The sequence below is a fragment of the Electrona antarctica genome (assembly GCF_951216825.1).
Source record: "Electrona antarctica genome assembly, chromosome: 1".
Classification (NCBI taxonomy): domain Eukaryota; kingdom Metazoa; phylum Chordata; class Actinopteri; order Myctophiformes; family Myctophidae; genus Electrona; species Electrona antarctica.
This window is the reverse complement of record NC_136806.1, coordinates 27820457-27847364: the sequence shown is the minus strand read 5'-3', so window position 1 is coordinate 27847364 and position 26908 is coordinate 27820457. Positions and strand designations below refer to the sequence as shown.

The 26908-nt window shown below is 43.4% G+C and overlaps 1 protein-coding gene and 1 long non-coding RNA gene across 3 annotated transcripts; one reads left to right on the top strand and one right to left on the bottom strand.

Annotated features, from left to right (window-relative positions):
* Positions 1-26908, bottom strand: LOC306925377 (nocturnin-like). Of its 2 annotated transcripts, none has more exons than XM_079504165.1 (4): positions 26369-26908; positions 3984-4319; positions 3271-3602; positions 1-2610 (listed from the first exon to the last, which is right to left on the bottom strand). In XM_079504165.1, exons 1-4 carry the CDS (start codon positions 26610-26612, stop codon positions 2050-2052), a joined length of 1473 nt encoding a protein of 490 aa, XP_079360291.1. In that variant the 5' UTR covers positions 26613-26908; the 3' UTR covers positions 1-2049. The 2 variants fall into 2 exon arrangements, with proteins under 2 accessions (XP_079360291.1, XP_079360292.1); XM_079504166.1 differs by lacking the exon at positions 26369-26908 and adding an exon at positions 7003-7128.
* Positions 20764-21597, top strand: LOC306925394. Its single transcript, XR_013790244.1, has 3 exons — positions 20764-20882; positions 20970-21035; positions 21128-21597. It is a non-coding gene; the product is annotated as an uncharacterized lncRNA (long non-coding RNA).

Below are 26908 nucleotides of genomic sequence, written 5' to 3'. Positions count from 1 at the left end.
TCAGAGAAATGTCTTCAAAGGATTTATTTAAATTAACAGATTCATTAAATATGTACATTTTCCACAGCGCTCAATGGCAATATCACTGCAATAGACAATCTATGAGGAATGAGATCAACACCACTATTCAATATCAAACAATCGGTTATCTCAAAGAGGGGTCTGGGAACCCCCAGGCGTCCTTGAGGGGGTTCAGGGTGTCGCCAGAAAATACATGTTAATATACAGTAGCAACAAAATCAGTGTGACCACTTTAATTAACTTTGACTATTGAAAATAGCCGATCTACAAGTTCACAACGCGTGAGCCTTAGATATGCCATTTTCAAACAAAAAGAAAATCTGGAATATGTTTTAAAAATATTTAAACACTAAATGATTTTAGTGACTATGGGTCCCGCTTTGGGTTTTTGACAATATGGTCAACCTACAGTACAGTGTGATCTTAATCTCTCAAGGCATCCATGAAAGGACCAGAACTTCGACCACTGATTAAATGTCCCCATGCTGTACCTGATCTTGGACGCTACACACCATGTGGGGTCAGTCTGTAGTTTAAACCCATTAAGACCTGAGACGAGATTCTACAAAAGAATAGCAAAAATAGCAGATGTACAAGCTCGCTCCGTGGCACAAAGTGACATGCTGCCTGTGAGCTTGTGTTTCTGCTATTTTTGAATAGCAAACGCTAATATCCAAATTGACACAGATGCTTTCCCGGTGTTAAAGTGTTAAATACATGACCACTGGCAGAGGTGGAAGGTAATGAAGCACATTTATTTGAGTACTGTACTTACGTAAATGTATTGAGTGTCTGTACTTTGAGTATTTGTACTTTGTACACTACATTTCTAGCAAGGGAAACAAATATAGTGTTATCAGATCTACAAGCTCACAACGCACCACAGCGCAACGTGTTGTGAGCTTGTAGATCGGCTACTTTTGCTATTTCAGACATTTCTAAAATGTTTTAGATTTGTTTTGTGTGACAATGTCTAAACTTCAGTAAAGCAATGCATTGATAAAGAAAATGCACATTGTAATTTTTACCTATGAATACTCAAGGTATTTTTTTCTTTCGTACACACATATTTTAACTCAAGTAAACATTTGTCAGAGCAACATTCACTTGTAGTTGCGTAATATTTGACCAGGAGTATCTATACTTTTACTACGGTACTACCACCACCGGTCATCTCTGCTGAACCATGATGTGTTTCTAAGGTAAATGCAATGAAACGAAACTCCTAATGGAATACTGTGGATTAAGTGCTTAAAAAACCTCATGTACAGTACAGTATATAAAAAAGTTAAAAGTCAGAAATAAATAACTGCATCAGATCTCTATTGTTTAATAATCTCAACTCACGCCCCCTCATCTACAGTATTCAAAAAGGCCTCACATGAATTAAACCACTTAAACCCCAGCTTCCACATTCTGGGAGGAACAGATTAGCCGATCTACAAGCGTTATGAGCTTGTAGATTTTTGGTTTGAGAGATTTGTTGCAGACGTTAAAGATGGAGTGCCGTGATTTTTGTATTTTGTACTCTGTTTTGTATGTGTCTATGGAGTTAAACCCCCAGGTGTGGTTATAACATTAAAATGTCTTCCCTGTGTATATATATGTTTTCTTTCTGAAAGCTGAAAGCAGCTGTGAGCGAGGCTTAAGTTCAGGTGGGTGCATGGTGCCAAGGTGAAAACCAGGTCTACGTAATGAACTGGCAACATAAAACACAATTTTAACACATTCTGTACAATATTTTGAAGAAAAAAAAACGTCCTCCTAGTATAATCATAGTACCTGATGATCATGTTTTTTTGGGGGGGATCACAGCACTCCATCATTAAAAAGCGATCCAAGTTCAGAGTGAAGTCAGGTCCACGTCAGGTTTAAGTGGTTAAGAGAAAGTAAAAAAAAAAGATGAATAATTCACTCCTAAACCCACAGGCAGCAACAGAAATGGCAGCTGAGGCCACTCTTTCTTATTGGTCAGTCTACATCAGTCTATGGGAGGGCTGTGTGAATGTGATGTCACAAGCCGCTGGTCTACATCAGCCTATGGGAGGGCTGTGTGAAACTGATGTCACACAGCAGTGATATGTGGTCGGAGGGGTAGTGGTAGGACGGCAGGCGGTCCGGTCCGATGTCCTCCTCGCTGGGCAGGTCCAGCAGCGTGTCCACCCGCAAAGCATTCTGGGTATACCAGATGTAGTCCAAGGTGCTGCAGCTCTCCCCGGAAGGACGGATCTTCCAGGTGGTGTAGGCGGGCTCCGTCTGTCCGTCGGCGCTCAGCAGCTTATAGGCCGACTCCAGGCCCAGGGGGGAGGAGCTGAAGCGGCGGTAGACGTCCTCCGATGGCTCGGCGTTGAAGTCGCCGCAGACGATGAGGGGGACTCCACTGGGGCCCACGGCACCGGGGCCGCCGGCGCTTCCGCTGCGGGCGGTGACGGCCGCCGCCTGCGACGTGATACTGCGCAGGTTCTGCAGGAGGTCGGCACCCTGCGCGCTCCGCAGCCGCTCCCAGCCGCTGCGCGCCTTCAGGTGCGTCACCGCCACGCACAGCTGCCGCTGCGTCACCCGGCAGCGCAGAGTCTGGACGATGGCCACCTGGTCGGTGTGGGACAGACACAAAAGCATGTTTACTTAAGTCACTTTTTGTAGTTGTGCTTTGTACGGTTGACTCCACGACATTTGTAGAAAGGGAGAATACCACATTGTTCTGACTCAATCTTTAAAAAAAAAAATGAATTAATTAACCGCTGGAGCCCTACTGTATTTCCAAAATAGTTAAAACAGCCAAGCGATCTACAGTACAAGCTCACTTGAGGCTATTTGTCTAGTTTGCAATACAGCAATGCATATAAAAAGGAAAATGTACATCATATTCTTAAAACAGCACTTTTATTAACCACTTTATTGGCCAAAAATAGTGAAAAAGAACGAACCAACTACGCTCTTTGCAGGTCCGTTTTACTAAATATTGAGGGTTTTAAGTGGTACCATCCCTGCACAGCATCGGACTTGGAAGAGTTTAATGAGAAGGGACAGCAATGTGTTCAGCTGTGGCTGAACCACATCTAGCCAAGTGTTGTAACTGTCTTGTAGACACGATAAGAAGAGTGGTACCAGAAATGCAGATCGACAAAAGAAAAATGGTGTATGACACAAGGACAATTTCCCAACAATTTAAAATCAGTGCATCATTGTGCAAGTTTTTTATCACTATAAATGATAACTATTATCGTCCCATGCCTATAGATACTGTACCTGGTTGGTGGGCAGCATCATGGCGGCCAGGCGCAGGTGAGCGGTGGCGAGCAGCGTGAAGCGTGAGCGGCGGTAAAAGAGGGCGCAGCCGTCGGGGCCGTTGTTGCGCGCCACGTCCAGGCATGGCGACCAGGGCTTGGCCATGAAGCTGCCGTGGTAGCCCAGGCTGGACAGCACCGGCTGGAAGGTGTCAAAGTAGTGGTCCACCTCCTGGAGGCACACCACGTCCGGACGGTACGTCAGGATCTCCTCCAGGATCAGGTACTTCCTCTCCTGCCAGTTGAGCGCGTCCAGCGGGCAGCGCACGAAACCGTCCTTACCCTCGCCCAGAGCTTCACAGAGACAGAGCGAGAGAGTCAGAATAGGTCTTACGATGCATGATTTAATGGGTACCAATCCCACAAGAATAACCCTTTAAGACTGAGCTGCTGTTTTTGAATTAAAGTAACAGTTTTGGACATGTGAGGTTTCCACCCGACAGACATATACCCTGTATATACTGGAGGGAACTTTCTGCAATTTCTGAAGATGAGACACAATTATGGTGAAAATGTATTTGCAGTCATTTTTGCATTGTATTTCACTCATTTTGTTGAATTTTATTCAGGTGTGGATTTTCTTTAATAATGAAGTACCAGAAAGACTTTGGGGTGCTGTCCCACACGACCCCAACTTTGGGAACCCCTGGTCTATGAGTGAAAACATTACCGTACCTTGAGCCAGTATGTTCCACTGCAGCACCCGTATGGAGGGTCCGGGGTCGTGGTCATTGTGCCTGTGGGCCTGGCCCGCAGCGCCACCGCCACCGGGGTAGACCAGGTCCCTGTGCGGGCGGGCGGGCCGCTTCTGGAGGGCCTGCTCACACTCCCTCAGCAGCTGGTCCGGGTCGGCCTGGCCCGCCAGGCCGTCGGGGTCCGCGTCCGGGCCCTCCTGCTCGGGTGCGGGGTACAGGTGTTGGGGCTGGTCCAGCGGGGGGCTGCTTAGTGACTGATGGGCCAGCGTACCAAACAGCCTGCTGCTGCTGCTACTGCTGCTGCCCATCGGACACACTGGAGAGAGAGAGAGAGAGAGAGAGAGAGAGAGAGAGAGAGAGAGAGAGAGAGAGAGAGAGAGAGAGAGAGAGAGAGAGAGAGAGAGATGGATATTAAATCCCATTGAAATGAGTTTGGAATAAGCCTAAAAGAACACTCCCCAAAACACGCTCGCCCTGGGTCAAATCCAGCAACCTCGGAGCAGTCGCCACGAGGTATTCCTAAACGTAACCTGTAAAACTATACCTAAACCTAACTTTATTCCTAACCTAACCTCAGTAAAGCCATGCATATTGGAGAAAAAAATATTATTATTATATTGTTATTATGGTTATATATATATATATATATATATATATCTTGGCAGAACTATGCCGTAATACCAAATGAGTGTTATTGTACTTCGACCCACGATATCATGTTACAAAAAGCATAACCATCACCACCTAGACCAGGGGTTCTCAACGTTTTTGGCCGGGGACCCCCGAAAATGCTTTGGCAACGTCTCGGGACCCTCGCCCCGCCCCGCCCACCCCCAATATAAATTGACTGCTATAATAACCTTAATAATAGAGACAATACACCATAAATAAATACCAGATATAATCACTAGGAAAGGTGTATGCATGTACTATGTGTACTATATGTAAACTCTTCATTTCCATTTTCCAGCCATTCAGTTGATTTTTTTTTTTTTTAATTATCTGGGGACCCCCCAAAATAATTTGGCGACCCCCCGAGGGGTCGCAACCCACGGGTTGAGAACCCCTGACCTAGACCACCTATTTGCCTCATCAATAGCTGATTGATCTAGAATTTCACAACACTTGTATACCTAACCTTATAGAGGGTATGCACATGCATAAAGTAAGTGCCAAATCGAGTGGCAAATCGGCTGACAAAGTGAGTTTAATGTTGTTTAATGCAATCAGACTTTTCTGTTTGGATATATCGGCTGTCAAGGCCAAAAAGTAGTTTTTTGCCAGTACTCAGTAGGCGTTCCCGCATGACTTCCGGGTATTATGATGACGACACACGCAAGTAAAGACATGTCTATGCCTAACCTTATTCCTTAACGTAACCTTTGCGACCACAGGTCGCATTTACTATGGAATCGTGCATTTCCCGTCAGTGTGTTGTTTGGTTGGTTGGTTGGTCACCCCAACCAACATGACATCATCAGGGATGGAGATGCCTGATGTACAGTATGGAGATCCCTGATGTCATCAATATTGGCCAGCAACTCTACCTACATCTGACCTCAAACCTCAAACCCTTAGATCTCCATATATGGAGCTGACCTGTTCCGACATTACATAGGTTGATCCTCCCCATCAATCCTTCCTCTTCGATGTCTCACTTTTGACTGATACCTGTCCATTTCAACTGAAAATGAAGGTGACCTGCTCTGACATTCCATATGTTGATCCGACCTCATCAAACCCTGTACACTCAAGACACGCTCCATATATGGCCAGTACAGAATTAATTCCATATGTTAATCTGACCCCCCATGCCAAAGCATCAGCGCTCGCCCAGCAGTCTGCTGTCACCCAGGTGGATGGGGGTGAGGTCGCTTCTCGCCCTCAGGCGTCTTACTGGTTCTAGACTGTGTGCGTGTGCGTGTGTGCGTGCGTGCGTGCGTGCGTGCGTGTGTGCGTGCGTGCGTGTATGCAACATTGTACTTAAGTTCACATAACTATATCAGCTTGCAGACAGCGGTATGTGCCAGGTCTGCATGGTATATGGCACAGACCATAGACAACAGCATATTCTTAGTTAACTGGTTAATCTAACTAATAAATGTAATCGATTATTATTAATAATACGTACTACTATTGCTACATCTACTGTACTTGTAGTGTCTGAGAGACTAAACTGAATCATACAGGCTGAAACAAATCGACTCAATGACTCATACACTGCTGTTGATTGTAGCCATTTTCTTATGACATGGAAAGAAAAGATCCTGTTTGGTTCTTATCACGTGGCCTCTTTTCCCTTATTTGACTGGTTAATTTGGCAATGACACTTGTATATTTATATTCTCGGGATGCACACGCAGATCCAACACAACAAAAGGTCCAAAATGAGGAAATCACCTGTCGCTCCCGACAAAGCGTTGCGCCGTGCTAATTGCTATATAAATACACCATTTACAACGTGATATTTCATTAGTCAATCAAGGCATTATGTTATGACTAGGCTGAGGTGGGGGGTGCCAGCAAGGTACAACAAGTCTGATAAGCATGAAACCCCAAAGAACTGAGCACAACGTCATGCAAAGCAGTTCACGACAATTATGTATTTCAAAATAGAAATACAAACTAAAACCAAACATGTATGAGTTCAAATTCAGTAATTCAAGTGTCATTTCAGCACAGTTCATCTTTTAGCAGGAATATAATTCTATTTCAAATGCATATCAATTGAAATTAATCACAGCATGAAAGCTCAAAAAAGAAACATTTTACGTTTCTTAAGTTGCAGTGTTTAGCTCGCTTAGTGAAAAATGGAGAGGAAGGAAAGAAAGAAATATAACCTTCTCCTGTTGCCGTTACTCTAGATGAGTGTTTATTAAAAGGACAGAATGGCATGGTATCGGATGTATTTTTCACTCGGTCCATTAAAGCATTATCTATTAATCATGCAGAATGTAATATATTGCCCAAAGATCTCTTAAAGACCGCAGGTTTCTTACCTGTGGCCTCCATATCAGTGAAGCGTTAAAAAGCTGTGAGGTCTGATGACTAAGTAAACCACCTTCTGCTTCCTCCTTAATGTGTTCTATTTCATTTCATAGCTCTTCCCACCCTCTGACTCAGCCTGTCTCCCTCCCACATCTCACTGCCCCAATCTCTCCCCCCCCCCCCCCCCCCCTCTCTCTCTCTGTTGACATTTCCAGCGTGTCACAGTGTGACTCATTTGAGGGCCTGCGTGGTAAGCTCGTCTTTCAGACATGTAGAGCAGGTGGTTCTCAAAGTGGGGTCTTGGGACCCCCGGGGGGCCTTGAGGGGGTTCCAGATAAATTATGGATAGGAATGGTTAGGATTAGGAACCAAATGGGCCCTTCTGGGGCTGTAATGCTTAGTGTACAAATGGAACCAAATTAACCCTTATGGGTGCCGGTGTATGGTCTAATGCAGGGGTTATATAAGTGGGGGCCAGGCAGGGACCATCAGGGATGCATTAGCTATTTTCAAAAAAAATCTGGAATTGTTTTTTAAGATGTTTGAATATACACAAATCTTGTATGGGGGTCTTCCTTGACATGGAAAAGTTTGTGAACCACCGACTGAGGATGCTTCAAGACCAGGAAGTGGGTGGAAGAGATGAGGATGGAATGCGTATATCTATTCTACGTCCGAGCATAGACATGGTAACGTCCCGCATGCCTCTGATTGGCCTACCGACACTGCCCGTCTTGCCCCAATGGTCTCACCAGACCGAGACGCAAGGTTACTCCGTGGTGGGAAATAATAGAAGTACAAGAGAATGACTGCGCGGCACGCGCAACAGTAACTTGTAAATTATTTTTGTAGAAGAGGCAAACTAATATTGTTTATGCCGTTTGCTTTGATTGAATGATTGATTGAACACGTATTTGTATGATTTGATTTGGGTGTGTTCTAAATTAAAATGTTAGTGTTGATTATCGTGTATTAATCTAATTATATTAAACTAATACTATTATACTAAAAAAAGATAAAGATCAAGGGAAAAGATACCTTTTTACAGTACAATAATGTTTCAAGTTTACACTGTACATGTAAAATAAACGGCATAAACAATATATATTAGTTTGCCTCTTCTACAAAACTAAAAGTTACTGTTGCGCGTGCCAAGCTGTCATTCTCTTGTATTATACTAGAATTTCGCGGGCCTTCGGCCCGCTCATCCCAGAGTTGCGTTGCCCCGCGTTGCGATACAGAAGTCCACAGATACAGAAGTCCACAGTGACACGCATTGTATGCAGCTGTTTTGTGTTGCAGCGCGTGCGCGCGCGCGCGCGTGTAGTGTTGTTGTTCTTATCCATAACAATAAATGGATCAAATATGCTCTATATTAGTTATGTATAGATTTAAAGCAGTGGCTGTCAAAGGTGTGATCCAGGGACCCTCATGGTTCCTTGAGGGGGTTCCAAATGGACCCATTATAGGTCTGTAACTCTGAGAGTGTACAAATGGAACCAAGTGGACCCTACAGGTCTGTAACTCTGAGAGTGTACAAATGGAACCAAATGGACTCTGTTATAACGTTTAACTGTGATACTGTACAAATGGAATCAAATGGGACTCTTATGGGTCCATTTGGTTTTACTCTCAGAGTTATGGGGGTCCTTGAAATTTAAAAGGGTTGAGAAGCTGTATGCAATGGCTTATGTCTTGTAAAAAGAGAGACCAGCCTATTCTCCAAAGCATGATATCTTATGCTTTGCTAGGTTGTACAAATTAATATTGGGTCAATATAATTTGCAGGACTCACGTGTGTGCTCTCTGTCTCTCTCGCTCTCTTCTCTCTCCTCCGTCTCTGGGGTGTGTGGGGGGGGGGGGGGGGGGATTAGTGGCGCTGCCTGCGACAGTGCTATACTTCTCCAGCAGCGGTGCAGAACCGAGAGAGTGACACATTCTTGTGGATGTAAACTGCGCAAGTTGTAGCTTTAAAGTTCGGATTGTGTAGTCGCACCGGTGGTACAAAGTGAATGTTACAACTCGCACGGTGATGTTGTAAGGCGCAAATGCGAGTACCTAGTCGCACTGTCGAGCCCTGTGTAGTGTAGTGGCATTTTCGCTGCATCGCGAGGCGATCCAAATTCCCCCCCGCGCACGCACACACACACACACACACACACACACACACACACTGGACGTAGCTGTGTGTTGTTGCAGCGCGCGCGTGTGCGTGTAGTGTTGTTGTTGTTGTTCGTGTCGATATTTGCGCGTCGGTTTGTCCCGCTTGTACCACGCCAGGTTTGCACAGTGCGCTCAGTGCGATATTTCCGAACGTGGGCGTTGTGTGTGTGTGTGTGGGTGGGTGTGTGTGTGTGTGGCTGGCTGTGTTTTGTTGCGTGGGGATCGCCATGTGAGGGGGCTAGCCAATAAGGGCCCTGTGTTGCATGTGGAGAATTGTGTAGGTGAGTGTGTGTGGTGTAGCCGAACGGGGTGGTGAGGACATGAGGGGGATGTAGCACAGCAATCGGTGACCCCTACATTAAGCTGTGTTGCTCCCAAGATGCAGTGCAAATGCGTGTTGTAGCAACCGTAGCCAATGGGAAAACAGGATGCAGTGTTGCCAGGTCCGCGAATTGTAAGCGAGTTGTAAGTAGCGTGTTGAATGGCATTTTTTCTGGGCTTGTTTTCATAGACCTGGCAACAAATTAGGCGGGGGTGTCGGTGCTTGTGGCGTGTTTGTGTTTATTATTGATATTGATGTTGTTTGTGAGTGTGGACGGGAGGCGGCTGTAGTGGCAGTGCAATGACAGTTTTTACGCGGGTGTTGTTGACTGTGGGCGTGCGGCGCGACATGAGGAGATAGCCGTGGATCGACGCGGAGGGTAAGACTGTGTCGTGTTAGTGTGTTGTTGCAGTGTGTGTTGCAGCGTGTTGCAGCGTGTCAGTGACGTAGTAGCTGGTGCCTTTTGTTCCTGTGCGTGCTTTTGGGGACATGTTTTCAATTGTATATAAGGATTGTACTTGTATTATTTATTTATTTTCCTGCCACGAGTAACCTCGCGGCAGACTATCCAGCATATAGCTATCCACCTCGGAGGAAATTTAAGTCTGGTAAGGCCGGCGGTGTCAGTAGGCCAATCAGAGGCAGGCGGGGCGTTACCATGTCTATGCTCAGACGTAGAATAGACACACGGGGACTACAAATGTCACGCCCCCAAAAGAGACAGCGGCCCCACTTCAGGTCCGTTAGAACGGTGTACTGCAGCTGTCAATACAATCCCTATGAGAAGCATCATAAAATACCCTAATTTCACTCGGAGGCGTATCTACAATAAGGCGAGGGCAGGCGTCCGCCTGTCCAAATCCATTTCTGGCCTGGCCAAAATCCATACAATGAAAAAAAAAGGACAAAAACAAGACCTGAGAACTATTAAAATGGACAGCTGATTGGCCGTTGCGGCAGAGCGTGACCCTCAATCACCCATTGGAATGTAAATGCATGCCTTTCAGCCTTTGTATACTACTGGCAGGTATATCTCTTTGAAAACCTTTAGTGCAACGATTGTGCACGGGGAGACGAAAATTAACATATCTTGCCTGGCCAAAACGTAATTCCTGGATACGCCACTGATTTCACTGGTTCATTACTGAGGCTCTAGCGATTTTTTTTGTGTTCTAATAAAGTGTCCCATATGTTTGATTTGTCCTTTTCAATGTCACATACCTGCCATCTCAATATACAACCCACAATGAACTATAATCATCAGTTTGTGAAAAGTGCTAGCATAGTAAATCTCAAGTCAAGGTATATAGTCACGGTCGCATCCCTTGAGGTTTTCAATACCCAGATATATTTATTGTGTTTCGTTTTATGTCAGGATATGTCACTCCTCAATTTAGCTGGGTTATTTTCCCAACTATTCAGCCAAGTTAATTATACAACAAGTTGACAACGGTAAAACACACCGTCGGAGCTCCGCGGTAGGTAAAGCATATATACTATATATATATATATATACAAAGTCAGTCGGGACCGGGATGTATTATTGAGAATTCCACTCTTCAAAGTCGGAGCTCGTAGCCTCGTAAAGGCAGTGACGTCCCTTAAAAGCGACAGGTTCTCTGCCTGCCGTCTCCCCTCTGCTCTGTTAACATTATGGGTAACTCATTCAAGTGGTAAATAAAATGTGAAATACATTCTCTATTGAGAAAACAACAATATATGTTAACAAAGACACTTCATACATTTGGAAACATATTTTTATTCAAATCAATACGGTCTTCAGTTCATTTCGTATTACTTTAAAAGTAGGCTAACTACAGTTGAATTTCAATGGACTTCTATGGGCTGGCCTAAGGTTCACCGTTCTAACGGACCAGAAGTGGGGCCGCTGTCTCATTTGGGGGCGTGAAATTTGTAGTCCCTGTGTGTCTCTATAGGCGCGGATGGAATGGACACACTGTCTGCGACAGTGAGACACACACACAATTCCTAATGCTAACACACACACTCTAAATGCCTAATGCTAACACACACACTCTAAATGCCTAATGCGCACACACACACACACACACACACACACACACACACACACACCCCCCCCCCCCCCCCAATGCTTGAACCTGAACTAACCACTAACCTAATACTGTCCTAATTTTAAGCCTATAACTTTTAACCATAAAACAGACGTCGCAGCTCTGGGAAAGTTCAGACCATTTGCCCAAGATTTCTGAGTTGAACGGCATGTGCAATTTGTCCTACACGGAAGCTTCCCAGTTCTTCTTACTTACTTGAAAGTCTATATGACAATAGTTCTCAAACTTGATCAAAAATGTCATGGTCTCCCCTTAGGGTTTTAGATTTGCCATTAAAGACAACAATGGTAACAAATAATCACATCTTGAACCCCAATAGTCCATTGAAATTTTGCTGATTCATGAGTTGTGCGTTGTACATTTCCAAAGTATGTCTTGGCATAATCTGTACAAAATGTTGTATGCCACTTCCTTCAGTTGAAAACCTGTCAATTTTTGTTGGCCTGCGACAAAGTGTAAATAACGCCTGATTTATTCTTATATTCTTAGTTGAAGGAGGGAGAGAGAGAGAGAGACACAGACAGACGGTGTGTGGAGAGAGAGAGAGAGAGAGAGAGAGAGAGAGAGAGAGAGAAGGCAAATGTTTGGCATGTGTCACACTCCGAAAACGGACGATCTACAAGCTCACAACGTGTCGTTCTACAACCCATTGCGACCTTGTAGATCAGCTAATTTCGGCGTGCGACACAGGCGCGCAGCTAAGTATAAGTCACCCATTAGCCTTAAGCCAGACGTGAGCTACACAGTACAAACACAAGATGATACTCACATGAGCAGGCAGTTGGGGAGAGAGCACACAATATAATATATCCACCTATCGTTCTTCTGTTCTTCACCTCTGTTCACATCTCTCCTTTTCTCCCTCCCTTTCTCTCCTTCACGTTCAGTCCCTATCCCGTCATCACTCCATTCTCTCTCTCTCTCTCTCTCTCTCTATCCTCACTGTCTCAGTTTCTCGTCATCTGGCTCTAGTCTTCCTCCAGTCCGATCTTGCTGGAAGATTGGAATGACTGCCGACCATCGGACTGGACTGAACAGCTCCCAGTATGGGCCAGTCACTCGCTGTGTGTGTGTGTGTGTGTGTGTGTGTGTGTGTACACACGCGTCTATTCAAGAACGCTCTTGAATAGACCAGTCAGCGAGAGTGACCACAATAGCACACACTGAGTTGTTCCTGTGAGAGTCACTGTTCTTCGCGCACGCACGCACGCACACACGCACGCACGCACTAACTGAATTATGGCAATCTTGACTGTGCGCTGTCCAGGGCATCTGGTCTGCACGGAATGCAAGGCCTCAAGTCACATGGAAGCAATATATCATCGCGGTCGGGTGGAAACCTTGTATGTCCTAAACCTAAACTGATCATTTTCAGGAAATTGAAAAGAAAAGCCTCTCATAAGGTCCAGTAATATAATACTTCATAATTACTGCTCACTCACTGACTTTTTCTGTGAGCATCCAGCAATTTTGAAGTAATACTTGACCTTTTAAGTCATTATACTGTACAACGCTTTACTAAATTGCTATGAAACACGAAATAGTGTTATAAGCAGATTATAATGCATTATAGGTTTGTTTAAAAAAGGGATCGACCAATATGGGTTTTTCATGGTCGATACCGATTAGTAGTGATCAAAGAGACCAATAGCCGCTATTAAAAAACGATATTCAATAATATAAATTATTATTTTTTTGTCAAATTTTACAGTAACACAAAACAGTGTTCTTTAAATTTTAAGAATTTTAAGAAATTAAGAATATTTATCAACTCGGGGATAAAAGGGTTAGATTGGGGGTAAGTCCCTGCCACATACTAGCGTCATGTCCATGGGTGTACTTTTATCAAGCTGCCTCACGCTACAGAAACAGGAGATAGGCTCCTGCCCTATCTCCTGCCCTACTTACTACTTAGAGGGAAAAAAATACTTACAAGTGCAGGGAGCTCCTATTTAACAGCATTTCTAATAAATTGAACTGAAAATTAAAAAAGAATGAACAAAATACTATACCCTCAAATGTTTTGTTCTATCAAATGCAACATTATAATTAGCTCCCACTAACTAACTAATTTATGCCTCAGAGGCCTCAGAGAGGAAAAATCTGCCAAAGTTGTTTTTTGCCCCCGATTTCCGCTATCGGTCATATCGCCGCCGATAATCGTCCGTTGCGATAATCTGTCGATCCCTAGTTTATAATGCATTATAGACATGGATGCAAAGCAAGTGTTGCCTAAGAACCCGTGTTCCAATAAACCCAATGTGTTTCTTTTTAGTCACAAGCTCTTGTAAATACTTTTGGTTGTCTTTTCGCAACACCTTATACTTAACCAGTATACTACAACAGCTTATATAAAAAGTTGAAATGTGGAGATACAAGGTTTCTGTCTGACATCAACATTGTGTGTCCTCATGCCACACACACTGTAGTAATGTTTGTATTGGTGTGTCATGCACCCCTGTGGCTGGCTGGCTGGCTGGCACGCACGCACGCACGCGCGCACACGCACACGCACGCGCACACGCGCACACGCGCACACGCGCACACACGCACACGCACACGCACACGCACACGCACACGCACACGCACACGCACACGCACACGCACACGCCACACACACACACACACACACACACACACACACACACACACACACACACACACACACACACACACACAAAATAATCAACAGAATACATGTTACGGTGTGTAGTACTGCGGTTCTCATAAAACACAAATGTTGCACAAGACAAGAGTAACAAACAGTGTCAGTGTGTCACAATGTTGGGACTTGAAATGTAACTGGTTGGGTGAGTCACTTTAGGTTGAGCATTTTGAACTCACCTTGCTCACTCACTCGCTTATCAGCCCCAAACAACAAAGGTTCAACACACACTTATCCAGTATATCATGCAGGTTACATGGGGCTGAACAATGTATTAAGTTCTTCAATGGTAATAGGCGATTAGTGGTGCAACCTAATCAATTTTAATCAGATAATACATTTCCAATAGCCGATCTACAGTACATGCAAACAATGTGTTGTACGTAGTGAGCTTGTAGATTTGTTGTTTTGTGTGACAAATGAGACGAATCGATTTCAGTCGATTACAATCTATTGCTGAGTCAAGAGTTTGTTTGTGTTGATTCACTGATGTCCATTGATATTCAAAAAAGGATTTGATTATAATAATCACAAAGATAACCCTATAGCAGAATTTACCTCCATTATCTTTCAACCATGTAAAGAAAATGTATTCACTAAAATAATGGATATTATACCTCAGTAGATCCCATTTTAAGGAATGTGGAGATAATTGGGTTTTACATTTACACATCCACATCCATCATATAATATCAATCACGTGTGAGTTGTTCCATCTACACAACCTTGTGAGAAGTTGTCACGACTCACAACCCAATTCTGAGGGGAACCCCACTTTTGGAGGTCCAATGATCTAAACTTAGCTCCTGAAATGTCACACAATGCTCTTGTAATCTTATCTGCATTTTCTCCAGTGTGGTGATCACATGACAACTGGACAAATTACAGATGTGAAGGGATGTATTCAATTGAGTTGAAGTTATTAAATTGATTAAATTAGGTCAAGCCAAGCGCCACGTGGTGAAATATTACTGGACTGCTTTTGTTTTTCCTCAATATGGAAAATACAGCACTGGCAGCAGGCCTTCAGTGGGTGCATGACCCTGTGACAGTCACTGCACTGTGGTTTGGTTGCTGCTTCCGATGGCACTGTTTTGTTTTGTAACTTTATTTAACCAGAGGGTTGTGTGTGGACTTTTAAATGATAGTGGATTTTAGATTTGATTGTGTTTTACATTATTTGGATTTTTAGATAGGCTATTGCATTTTAGATTTGAAGTTTTATATTTGTGATCAGCAAAATAATTCAGTGTTTTAATGGCACCTCTGTCTTTTTAAACCTGTGATCATGCTGAAAAGTGAGAGAGAGAGAGACAGATAGCAGGAGAGAGAGAGCGCGAGAGAGAGAGAGAGAGAGACAGACATGTTAATTCTACGTACCATGGGCAACCGGGCCTTCTGCTCGGCCTCCCGACTGTGGAATGCCCTCCTAAATAGAGGTGCTCCGATCGATCGGCCGATTTTCACTCCAAATCGGAGCACCTCTATTTTTAAGAGAGGATTAAGACCTACTGTACTACCTTTTTAACAATGCCTTTTTTTGTTTTAGTATTTTTTTGCTACACTGGTTTTACATTTAGGCTTTACGCCCTCATGTATTAATGTTTTTGTTTCTGCTTATTAGATATATTGTAGAACTTTGAGATTTGGTCAAATGTAAAGTGCAATATACATAAAGTTCTATTATAATTATAATAATTATTATTATTATAAATTATACACTTAATGTATGCATGCATGCTTGCAAGCATGCATGCATGCTTGCGTGTTTTGATGCCAGAGTTATTTTAACACATGCAATCTGTGTGATTTTAGATTTTAGCGTTTGTTGGCTATTCAAAAATAGCAGATGTAAAAGCTCATAGTCCGTCCACGCTATGAGCTTTTTTTCTTTTATTATATCTTTGCAAATCTTTGAACATTTTTTACTTAAATCTTTGCTCCTGGAACAAAAATATATTTATTTTGTGATGGGGTTCCGTGGCCAAATACATGTATATAATGTTGGGGGTCCTTGGCAGAGACAGAGATTGGCTGGCTGACTGGCAGTGATCTGTTATAACACAACCTTACTAAGCAATCCCATTACATCACAACCTTACTAAGCAATCCCATTACATCACAGAGGCCAATGAAGAACTCCTTATATTACCTCTCACCCTGTTTCACCAAATTAGATAACAGCTTGCAACTACCACAACAACCCAAAGGAAAAGACCTGCCTTGAACCACTTGTTGCAACCTGGCGTCCTTAATCCAGGCATCTGATTATAGGTCAAACATTTCTACATCTTTCAAACATTTTCCAAAAAAATTACAAACAAACAATTGCCAGCATAGGATATCGACCAGTTCACAACACGACACATCAGCTATTTTCAGTGCATGACACCATAACAATGGGAATTAACAGCTGAACCATAACCCATATCATGATAGGGGCTGTTTTCTTTGTCACCAAGCCAAAAGTTGTGTGTGTGAGGGACTGTGACAAACATTTTAACCACTTTTTAACCCCTGTAGTCTAAAGCCCAAACCACATCAAAGGGTCGGGTTGGGACAAAACGTTTTTTAAAGGACAACTTTGTTTTTTTTCAACCAAGGTTCATGTTTTAGGTCGTCATTAGAGAAAGTAAAAGTTGAGTGGGTTTTTTTTTCATTTGCTGCTTTCTTTAGTACGATTTTAACTATTTTTGACAGGGGGCGGGGGCATTCGAACATGGGCATTCAACATTTCATGTTGATTTATTATTCTATTATTTACTATAGTCCTACTAGACCCCATCTGGCCACAAAAGATCACGGGAACTACTGGTGTGAAGGAGGAGGTGACAAACTGACAACACACAGTATGGGAGCCCCCAGTTAGTACTGCTACCTCTACACCAGTAGGTCCCGTGATCTTTTGTGGCCAGATGTAATTTCCTGGGGTCTAGTAGGATTTTAGTAAATAATAAAATAAAAAAAAATCACCATAAAATGTTGTAAAGAAACTAGAATTTCGCGGGCCTTCGGCCCGCTCATCCCAGAGTTGCGTTGGCCCGCGTTGCGATACAGAAGTCCACAGATACAGAAGTGCACAGTGACACGCGTTGTATGCAGCTGTTTTGTGTTGCAGCGCGCGTGTAGTGTTGTTATCCATATATGCGCCTCGGTTCGTCCCGTTTGTTCCACGCCAGGTGTCGACGCAGTCGTTGGCGCAAATTTCTTATTATTTTAACTGTGTATGTAATTGCGGCTAGTAGCACCCTATTGTTTTTAGGAGCACGATGAAAAGTTATGAAATAATGTGTTTGAGGGCCCTCCTATATACAGCTTTAGTCCCCACAGGTCTCAATATTTGCCATTGACAAAGAACAGAGAAATTAGGTCGAAATGCCGCTAAATATGACGTAAATTAAAATGTATTATATATATATGTTTTTTTAATTGAATGTAAATACTTTACTTATAAAAAAACCTGGCAACCCGCACCCCGCGGTCATTTTCCGCTAACCGGAGCGGTGCTCCCTAGCCTGCTGGAGGGGTTCACATCATCCCATGCAGCCTCGAGAGGAAAAAGAAGGCAAATAAATGCAGCCTTGAGGCTACCTCCCAATGTGGTGTTGTGGAGCTTGATCACCTCCTCGTCCTCCTTTTCTCCCCAAATTGGCAATGCCACATTTTTTTTTAGGAGCACGATGAAAAGTTATGAAATAATGTGTTTGAGGGCCCTCCTATATACAGCTTTAGTCCCCACACGTCTCAATATTTGCCATTGACAAAGAACAGAGAAATTGGGTCGAAATGCCGCTAAATATGACGTAAGTTAAAATGTATTATATATATATGTGTTTTTAATTGAATGTAAATACTTTACTTATAAAAAAACCTGGCAACCCGCACCCCGCGGTCATTTTCCGCTAACCGGAGCGGTGCTCCCTAGCCTGCTGGAGGGGTTCACATCATCCCATGCAGCCTCGAGAGGAAAAAGAAGGCAAATAAATGCAGCCTTGAGGCTACCTACCAATGTGGTGTTGTGGAGCTTGATCACCTCCTCGTCCTCCTTTTCTCCCCAAATTGGCAATGCCAATAAATGCAAAAGTTGCCTAGTGTGAATACTTCCACAGCCTAAGTAGTAAAGGAGAAAGTATCAGTGTTCTCCGAAATCGGTCAATGTTTGTCAACTCAGCACGTGTTGACAACGCATATTAGTAAACAGAAGCCGTATGTGTGTCACACCAAAAGTGGTGACCTATAGAATCCTGTACATAGAAGCATCACGCAATCGTCTCCCTCCCTGTGTGGGTCACGTGGTGGGCTCTGAGCAAATGGGAGAGAGAATGTAGTGTTGCCAGGTCCGCGTATTGTAAGCGAGTGGTAGTGTGTGTAAGTAGCGTGTTGAATGGCATTTTTTCGGTGCTTGTTTTCATAGACGTGGCAACAAATTAGGCGGGGGTGTCGGTGCTTGTGGCTGTTTGTGTTTATTATTGATATTGATATTGTTTGCGAGTGTGGACGGGAGCCGGCTGTAGTGGCAGTGCGATGACAATTGTTACGCGGCTGGTGTCGAGTGTGGCCGTGCGGCGCGACATGAGGAGATAGGGAACCAACGACGCGGAGGGTAAGGCTGTGTCGTGTTAGTGTGTTGTTGCAGTGTGTGTTGCAGCGTGTTGCAGCGTGTCAGTGACGTAGTAGCTGGTGCCTTTTGTTCCTGTGCGTGCTTTTGGGCACATGTTTTCAATTGTAATATAGGATGTTTGAATGCCCCCGCCCCCCTGTAAAAAAAAATCTCTAAAAACGAAAGAAAGCAGCAAATGAAAAAAAAAACTCACTCACCTTTTACATTCTCTAATAACCTAAAACATGAACCTTGGTTGAAAAAAACTAAAGTTGTCCTCACCAATGAGTTACTCTGTACTGTACTGACTTGAGTAAAATGAGTTTCCCCGGTTGATAAGAAAGGACATAATCTAACCTCATTGTACTTTTAACATTTTCCCCCCATTCAACACGAGTTACTTGATGTAGAACAGCTTTCCTCCCAATAGGCTTATCTCACAGCATTTCCTCGCCCCTTTTCCACGCCCCCTTTTGGAGCTAGTGGTGTTATTTTTTTTGCGGTCCATAGGCTTCCATGTTAAAAGAGGTATTTTCACAAGCCACAAACTACCGTTTTGTAAAGGTAAGGTTTATTCTACTTATTTGAGTTGTTATACCATTGTGTTTTCTTCATATTATTATCGGTCTTTGACATTTTAATATTAGGAAATGTACTTCGATTCTCCAGAGAAAAAAAGTGTAAATGCCTAATGTTAAATGACACCACTATCTACCGGAAGTGGGCGTTGAAAGGGGGCTGTGAGATAGGCCTATAACGAGTTACACAAGTTACGTTTTCATTGTTTAATTCACGGTTTTTAATATGTTTTAAGACTTACGGGGTTTCCATCAGACAGAATGGGATAGGTGACGCGTTTGGATGACATCATGGGAAAAACATCTGTCGCACTGGCATGCAAAGGGTTCTGGGAAATTGAGGCCCAATACATTCCAATGTGTGGTTTGGTGCGGGCGCGTCCCTACTCCGCTGTGTGTTGTTGATGACTTTGGATTATTTTTCAACACTACAACAAGCGATTACACCATTTTAAGGCGGATTATCATGAAACGGAACGATGATGTCGGCACAGTGGTACTTCAAAGGTTAGTGAAAACTAGGCAGAGAGATGGAGCTCACGATTATTTAATCCCGCAGCTGTTGAAGGCGTGCTCCAGATCACTTTAAATGTTGCAGCACAAAGTGACACATTTCAATGGGACAATCCTGGCACCAAGAGTTAGTTACTAGGGAAAACTAGGGATGATTAAAGACAACTGGTGTGCAGAAAGTCTCTTAACCACAGACATGCACACGCACACATGCACACTAGGGATGTTAATAGTTATTAATTAATCACTGTTAAGAAATTATTCAATTAAATGTAACAGTTAACAATTAATCGACAATTCAGCTATTTTCTAATTGTTGCCTTTAAAGCTGCTATAAGCAATATTATGTCAACATGTTAGTGACCTTTTTTTTGGTATTCAGACAGCCAGCAATGGGTAAAACGCTCCCATTTTTCTCCCTCTGTGACACATCTAGGGGCCACAATCTGCATTCAAAGATCTTCCTAGTAGCTTTGTCATTTTCCTGGCTACTTCCTGTCATTTCGACCGGGTTTTCCCCCCGACCAATTACAAAGCTTCTAAGAACATCTTTGAATGCAGATTGTGGCCCCTAGATGTGTCACAGAGACAAAACATTTTTGGGAGCGTAACAGCAAAACATAATGTGGGAATCAAGGTAAATGGTGCACCTACTGCACCATTCATGTGACCTAGTCACATGACCAGCAGGAAGTACAAAAGCCTTGTTCCTCCTAGTAGAGAGCCATTTTGACTCTGCTGCAGAAACTGGTGTTCCTTCTCATGGAGGAAGCATGGTAGGCCAAAGCTGTTTGTTGCGGCACATGCCGCGTTTGGCCATTGTTTTAACATTTTAGTCTGTATCGATATTGTTTTATTTGACCTTATTTAAATGTATTTATTTGTATTTCAGTCTTCAACTGACATTCATCGTACACAAGTGAAGTGACCTGCTGCTGTGCTCAGACTGAGAGACTGGTAAAACAGTACATATATTTCTATGCACTGCATGTATTTGTGTATTTAAATGTAGCTTTCTAATCACTTCACTGTCTTCTCTTGTAGCTGTGATGATGTTGATGTCCCCCTTGCCCTCACATTGATTGCACTGTTAATTCACTGCAAATCAAAGTAGGTTTTATTGTTTGTTCTTTTAATGATTTGAATACAGTGTTTGTGTACTACTAGGGCTGGCACTAATGTGTTTTTATGTTTCCTTAAAGGGACCAGTCCAGCCACTGTTTTCCACTGTTATTTTACCCTTTTGTTTGTTTATTTGAATTTTGTATTTAGTTTATAGTTAGGGCACTGTAGGTTTGGTTTGCTTTCCTTTGGCATGTGTTAATTGTTTTCTCTATTTTCTGTTACAGTGTAAACCTGTTAAAGGCCGGGTCCGCCCTGCTGCACACGACACTTTCTCCTCCTTTGGGACTGCACTGTGGGACCTTTGGGTTTTTATTGGTGTGTATTTGTTAACCCCCTGCACTGCATGTTTTGTATTGATTTTATTGTTTGATTGATTTGAATTAGTTTGGTGCTAGGCCTGTCCCCTTTCTTTCCCCATTTTATTGAGTTAGTTTACTGTGTGCACGGGCCGACCCGCCCTTCTTTATGAGAGCTAAACACTTGTCATTTTATTATTATCTTGCCTTACTTACAGATTGCCCTAACGTTTTAATATATACTGTGATACTGTGAATAAAGTGTTTATATGTTTTCCACAAATGCCTCTTGTACTTAAATTGTTCCTGTTAAAGGGGAAGTTGGTCAGTTATACTAGATAAGGTGTACATCTTTTAGGGGTTCCTCCTGTCCCCCTCATCAAAGCGGGAGGTGGCGTAGTCAGGCTATTTGTTCCAGTTACTACAATAATTTTGCTTATAGCACTTTAATGGCCAGCCCAAAATAGGGATGGCAAGTGATTATTTTCTGGGTTTCAGTAGCCTGATTATCATCCTGAAGCTGCGTGAAGTGCACTCAGGTAGTGGGCAGGCACCGGGGTCTATGGGCTGGATCCAGGCTAGGGTTTCAGAGAATAATCATTGATAATCTGTGGTCCATGCCTTAATTTACAAGGCGGTTGAGAGTAATACAGAAGGCCAAGTACACACTGGCTGTAGCTGAGCTCTCTACACTGTACCTAAGTTGTTGTTTTGGCCTAGTTGTGTTGTCAGGTTATGCTGTAGAACAGTGGTTCTCAGCCTGTGAGTCTGGACCCCCAGGGGGTGTTCCACATGATTTTGTAGGGGTCCCCAGATGACATTGAAGTGACTTTTAGAGAACCACTGTCATACATAGAACAGGACGCATATGATCCTATTCCTGAACACAATGTTCAAGCTATTGGGATGATTGTTGTGAGCTCAGCATCTTTCTTATCACCTCTACTTACTGTATCCCCTCACATGCTTTTACTGTCCTCTGTACAGTGTACACTTACTATGCATGTGTTACATGTTTGCATTTTTTATACACTGTACAATACATCAAATAAATGCAAAAACTGCATTTTCTTTATAATCAACAAAATGTGTATCTGTAATGGAAAAGATAATCTTCCAAAGATGATGGATTGACAAAGTTGTATTTAAAGATCATGATCAAAACAGAACAGACTGGTGTGCTGGTCCTCACAGGAGCCAAATGGCCCCCCTGGGCTCAAGCCCCTCCAAGTGTCACCTGGGACCCCTTTAATACACACGCTCTCCCTAAAAGGAGATAAATATAAAGAGGCAGTTACAGGCTGTACTAAGTCACAGTAGGAAAATGCTGACTAGTTAAAACCCATCCCCCGCCAGGATTAATGTATTTATTTATCGCGCATTGCCAAGGTTTTCCCCCTTTCAACCCTTATTTTGAAGACGAAATGGGGTGTGTGGTGTCTTGACCGGTTGTTGTTCTCTCGCTGGGTGCAGAAAGAACCTGACCGCGAGTATCACAGCGCCAGCTGTGGGCAGTTGAAAAACCTTGTTTTGACCAGAAACGACATTCATTGCGCCGATTTGGGGATACAGGCCATTCGAAGCAGCACATAGAGTGCAAGTGGATGCGTGCGCATCTTAAAATGGCGCCGGCCAGTGTCACACTTTACACTGGGATGCTAACGGGAGACGGCTATCGACTCGATCGTATCAAAACATGGATTAAAGAATATAAAGACATTTTTCACGTAGCCTACGGTCTTGGCGTGCGGCCAGACTAGAGCTTATCTACGGTTTCTACGGTTCTGGCGGGCTTCGTGTTAGGTTAAAACGAGTCCATACTAAGTCATGCAGGCTTGTTACATTATGGACATCAATGGTATTGCTGGATCAGCCAAAAAGAGAACAGTGCATCAGAAATAGACTAGTATCTATAATAACAACAGAAACAGTTGTTGAAATGACAGCAACAGGAGCTCTGAAAAGACCCCTGCTGTGAAGGTAACACTCTATGGTCGACAGACTCAACATTTAACTTAAATGTTTTAGAACAGATTTGCAATGTAAAATATCCATTTTACATATATATAATTGATAAATGGTAGCACGGAATGTGATGATTTGATTGGCTGAGCAGCACGGAATGTGATGTATGATCAGAGATGAGTGTGATTTTTTTAATAATCAATGAATAACTGTTGCACCAATAGCATGGTGTGTTCATAAAAAGTAGGCCATGTATACAGGGGGGGGGGGGTTGCAACGTTCGCCACGGCAACTCGCATGCTCGGTGGTGTCTCTCGTGGCTCAAGTTAGCTTCAGACGGCACCCCTCCGTCGCGGTCTGGTCTAAAACTATACTTTATCGTAAAAAAAAAAAAAGGTCCAAAGATTAACAAGCTGTCTTGGCGTTATTGTCAGGGAGGTGTCTCTGTATCGTTTCGTTTTCATATATGATACAGTCTGTTTCTAGCGAAAGTTTAACCAATTCAGCAGCAGTAACATTAGCGTTTTCTCTCAGTCAGTTGATTCTTCATATCCATATGGGCTTGGATGATTTGTTTATTTTTCACAGTTCTTATATGAGGCAATTTAAAATCCCCATATGGGGATTACAATGCAAATAAAAAGTACATGAACCCGTGTATTTGCTTCCTAGTGGCGGCAGTGGCGGCAGTGGGGTACGATCCCACGACGGTGTGGATTGGGAGTCTAATGATAATGGATGCCAGAATGGGGTAGGTTGTAAAAATAGTCGGCAACTAGCCCTTCACTAAACACCACCCCAAAAGCGATTGTCCAATGCCAATCCAAATAGTTTAGCAACCATTGCTAAGGATGGCAAGCTTTCGTCACCTCATAGCTGTCAGTATTATTTTGAATGGCTGTGTTGTTGAACACATACACAGCTTAACGTTGGGAAAGTTACACGACTGAGCCACCCAGGTTATGGCAAAAATAACAATAACCGTAGTCTTACCGTGCACGTAAGTTGATTGAGTTGGATACTGTTTTCCCTCTAAAACTTCCTCGTATTTCTAGTTGATTGAAATAATTTCATGCACCAGTGCATAACCTACTGCATGCCTAGTTGACTAGATTTAGAAGACATTTTGAAGCTCTTGCTACTGAAATGATCGATTATTTATATGGATAAATCCCGTCATTTTAACATGCATCTGAATGGGTGAGAAGGAAAGCTTGACATGTCTCCTCTCTTAGTAACTTTGCTAACGTGCCTATTGGACAAGGACGGGTTGGGGAGGGACTTAGCGAAGGGCTAATTGTGTGTGATATCGGGGAGGCAAAGTAAGGTTGCGTCCTGGAATGGCAGCATACAGTATATGTGGGATATGGGGAAATGTCCCCCTCTGTGTAGGGGAGGAATCTAGAGGGGGCCTCCCAGGGAAGATGGTAGAACGGGAGGGGGTATGTTCAGCACATTGTGTACACAAACACATGGTTACACACACTCAGAGAGACACCCAGGCAAAGGCACATACAAAAATACAGATTCACACATTGTATGTTTTCTTTCTTCTTCTTCTTGAGGCCGATTCTAAAAACGCCTCCTAACCTAAGGTATTCTGAAAATCTTAAAATTAAAATACAGAAATACACAGAGGGCGCAGCCTGCATTTAAGGTAAAACAACGTATAGGTTACACCAGGTCTAAATGGGTTAATTAATAAATGCCCTGGTTATTTCATACTTTGATGTATGACAGTATCATAGGGCAATAGCATTGTGAGCTTGTAAACTGGCTACTTGCATTTTCACTATATTTCTTTTTTTATTGATTCATTGATTGAATACTTTAGTACCAACGTACCATCAGTAGTACAGTCAAAGGTACAGGGTATGCTCTCCTAATGATGTGCCCAGAATAGGGATGCCAGGTTGAAAGTGGTTAAGCATGTCTGTGGGTATTGTAAATAATTAACCAATGAAAAGTATTAACAAGAGCTTGTGACTAAATAATGAAAGGTGGGTCCATGATTGCAAACCAACTTGTTTCCATTTCCTCCTAATACAGTAAGTCAGCCTGGCATGGCCAGACTAATATCCTTGCTGCGTAGATATTAGTCTGGAACTTGTGTGGAGGTTTTATTTCCAAGGGGAGGTTACAGATTCCAACATCACAGCAAAAAAAATTCTCACTTTGAATAGTGGGCTCCGATTTGTCACCCACAACTCTGGGAAATGTAATTGAAACTGAGCGCCACTGTGCCAGAACAATCTCCCCAGGGATTTTTTTTTCCTGTGGCAGATTTGTCTGGTTTCCATGATAACAGTTTTGGACATACAAGGTTTCCAGCCAACAGTGACAAGGCTTCCAGCCAACAGTGACAAGGCAAGGATGAAAAGAGGTGCACACATAACCACAGACATGGCATGGGTGTCAGCTGCTCAGCTCATATATCTGTCTAAAGATATATTAGTTGTTGTATTGTATGCAGTATGTGTGATGTGTGTCACACGTTTTGTGAATGAATCACAGGTCTAGAGCAGTGTTTCTCATAGTGGGGATTCTCACTGACATTTTAATACAACAAATAGAATTTACTGTAGCCTATCAGAATGACTATCTATAATGATCATTATGTCCACTGCCATCTCCATACGATTATTTAGACAACCATATATCAATCAATGAATCATATCAATAACTATCATCTCAGCCTTCTCAGTTCCAGTCCCCAGAGAAGACTGAGATAACAATACAATCCACTGTGCCCAACAATCCAATCAAATGGGGGTCTGACTCTGTGACCATCCATTTAAATAATTTGGGGACGGCCCATAGCTCCAATGCGTTGCATTTCGCATTGGAGCTATGGACCAGAGCTAACCCGGCCGTAATGGCCTATTTGGGATTTGGACCGCTGGTGTGGTCCGCGAACCCAACGTTGAGAGAACCATGATGTGAGTGACATCAATCATGTACTTATTTCCCTAACATCCAAATAAGCTCATATTCCCTTACAGCGTTTACTTTAGATCGTATGCCACGCTTGCCAGAAGTTCAGAACCGTTGACTCACCAGCTCCAGCAGGTCCTGGTCCTGGTCTGGTCGTGATGGGGGTCTTCACCACCTGCGTCTTAATGGTCTCGGTGTGGGTACCCTCCTCTCCGGCGGTCTCACCGTGGTGCTGCTGATGGCCGTGCCGCGGTCCGGACAGGGACGAGGAGGAACAACACACCCGCCTGGCGGCGTTCGGTCCTCGGCGGGACGAGGAGGAGACACACAGTGCCGCTAGAGCCGAGCAGCGTCGGGCCGGATGCATACCGTCCCGCCCCGCCGCACTGAGAGAGGAATTGAGGAAAGTACCGGTGGCGGTGAATGACAACCTCCTGCTAGTAGGAACTTGTCTTGTAGCTTTTCTGTCTTTGTGTGACAACCGCGACACGTTCACTTCCTTCTTTCCTCACGACAGGCGACAGATGTGTGTCATGTGTTTGTTCATCATGAGGAACATTCTCATGTGTTTGATACAAGTTTCGAATAAGCTGGTAACAAAAGTGACCGGCCGGCATGATGTTACATCACCGTCAGTGAGGGTTTCATGTCTAGTGACTCATG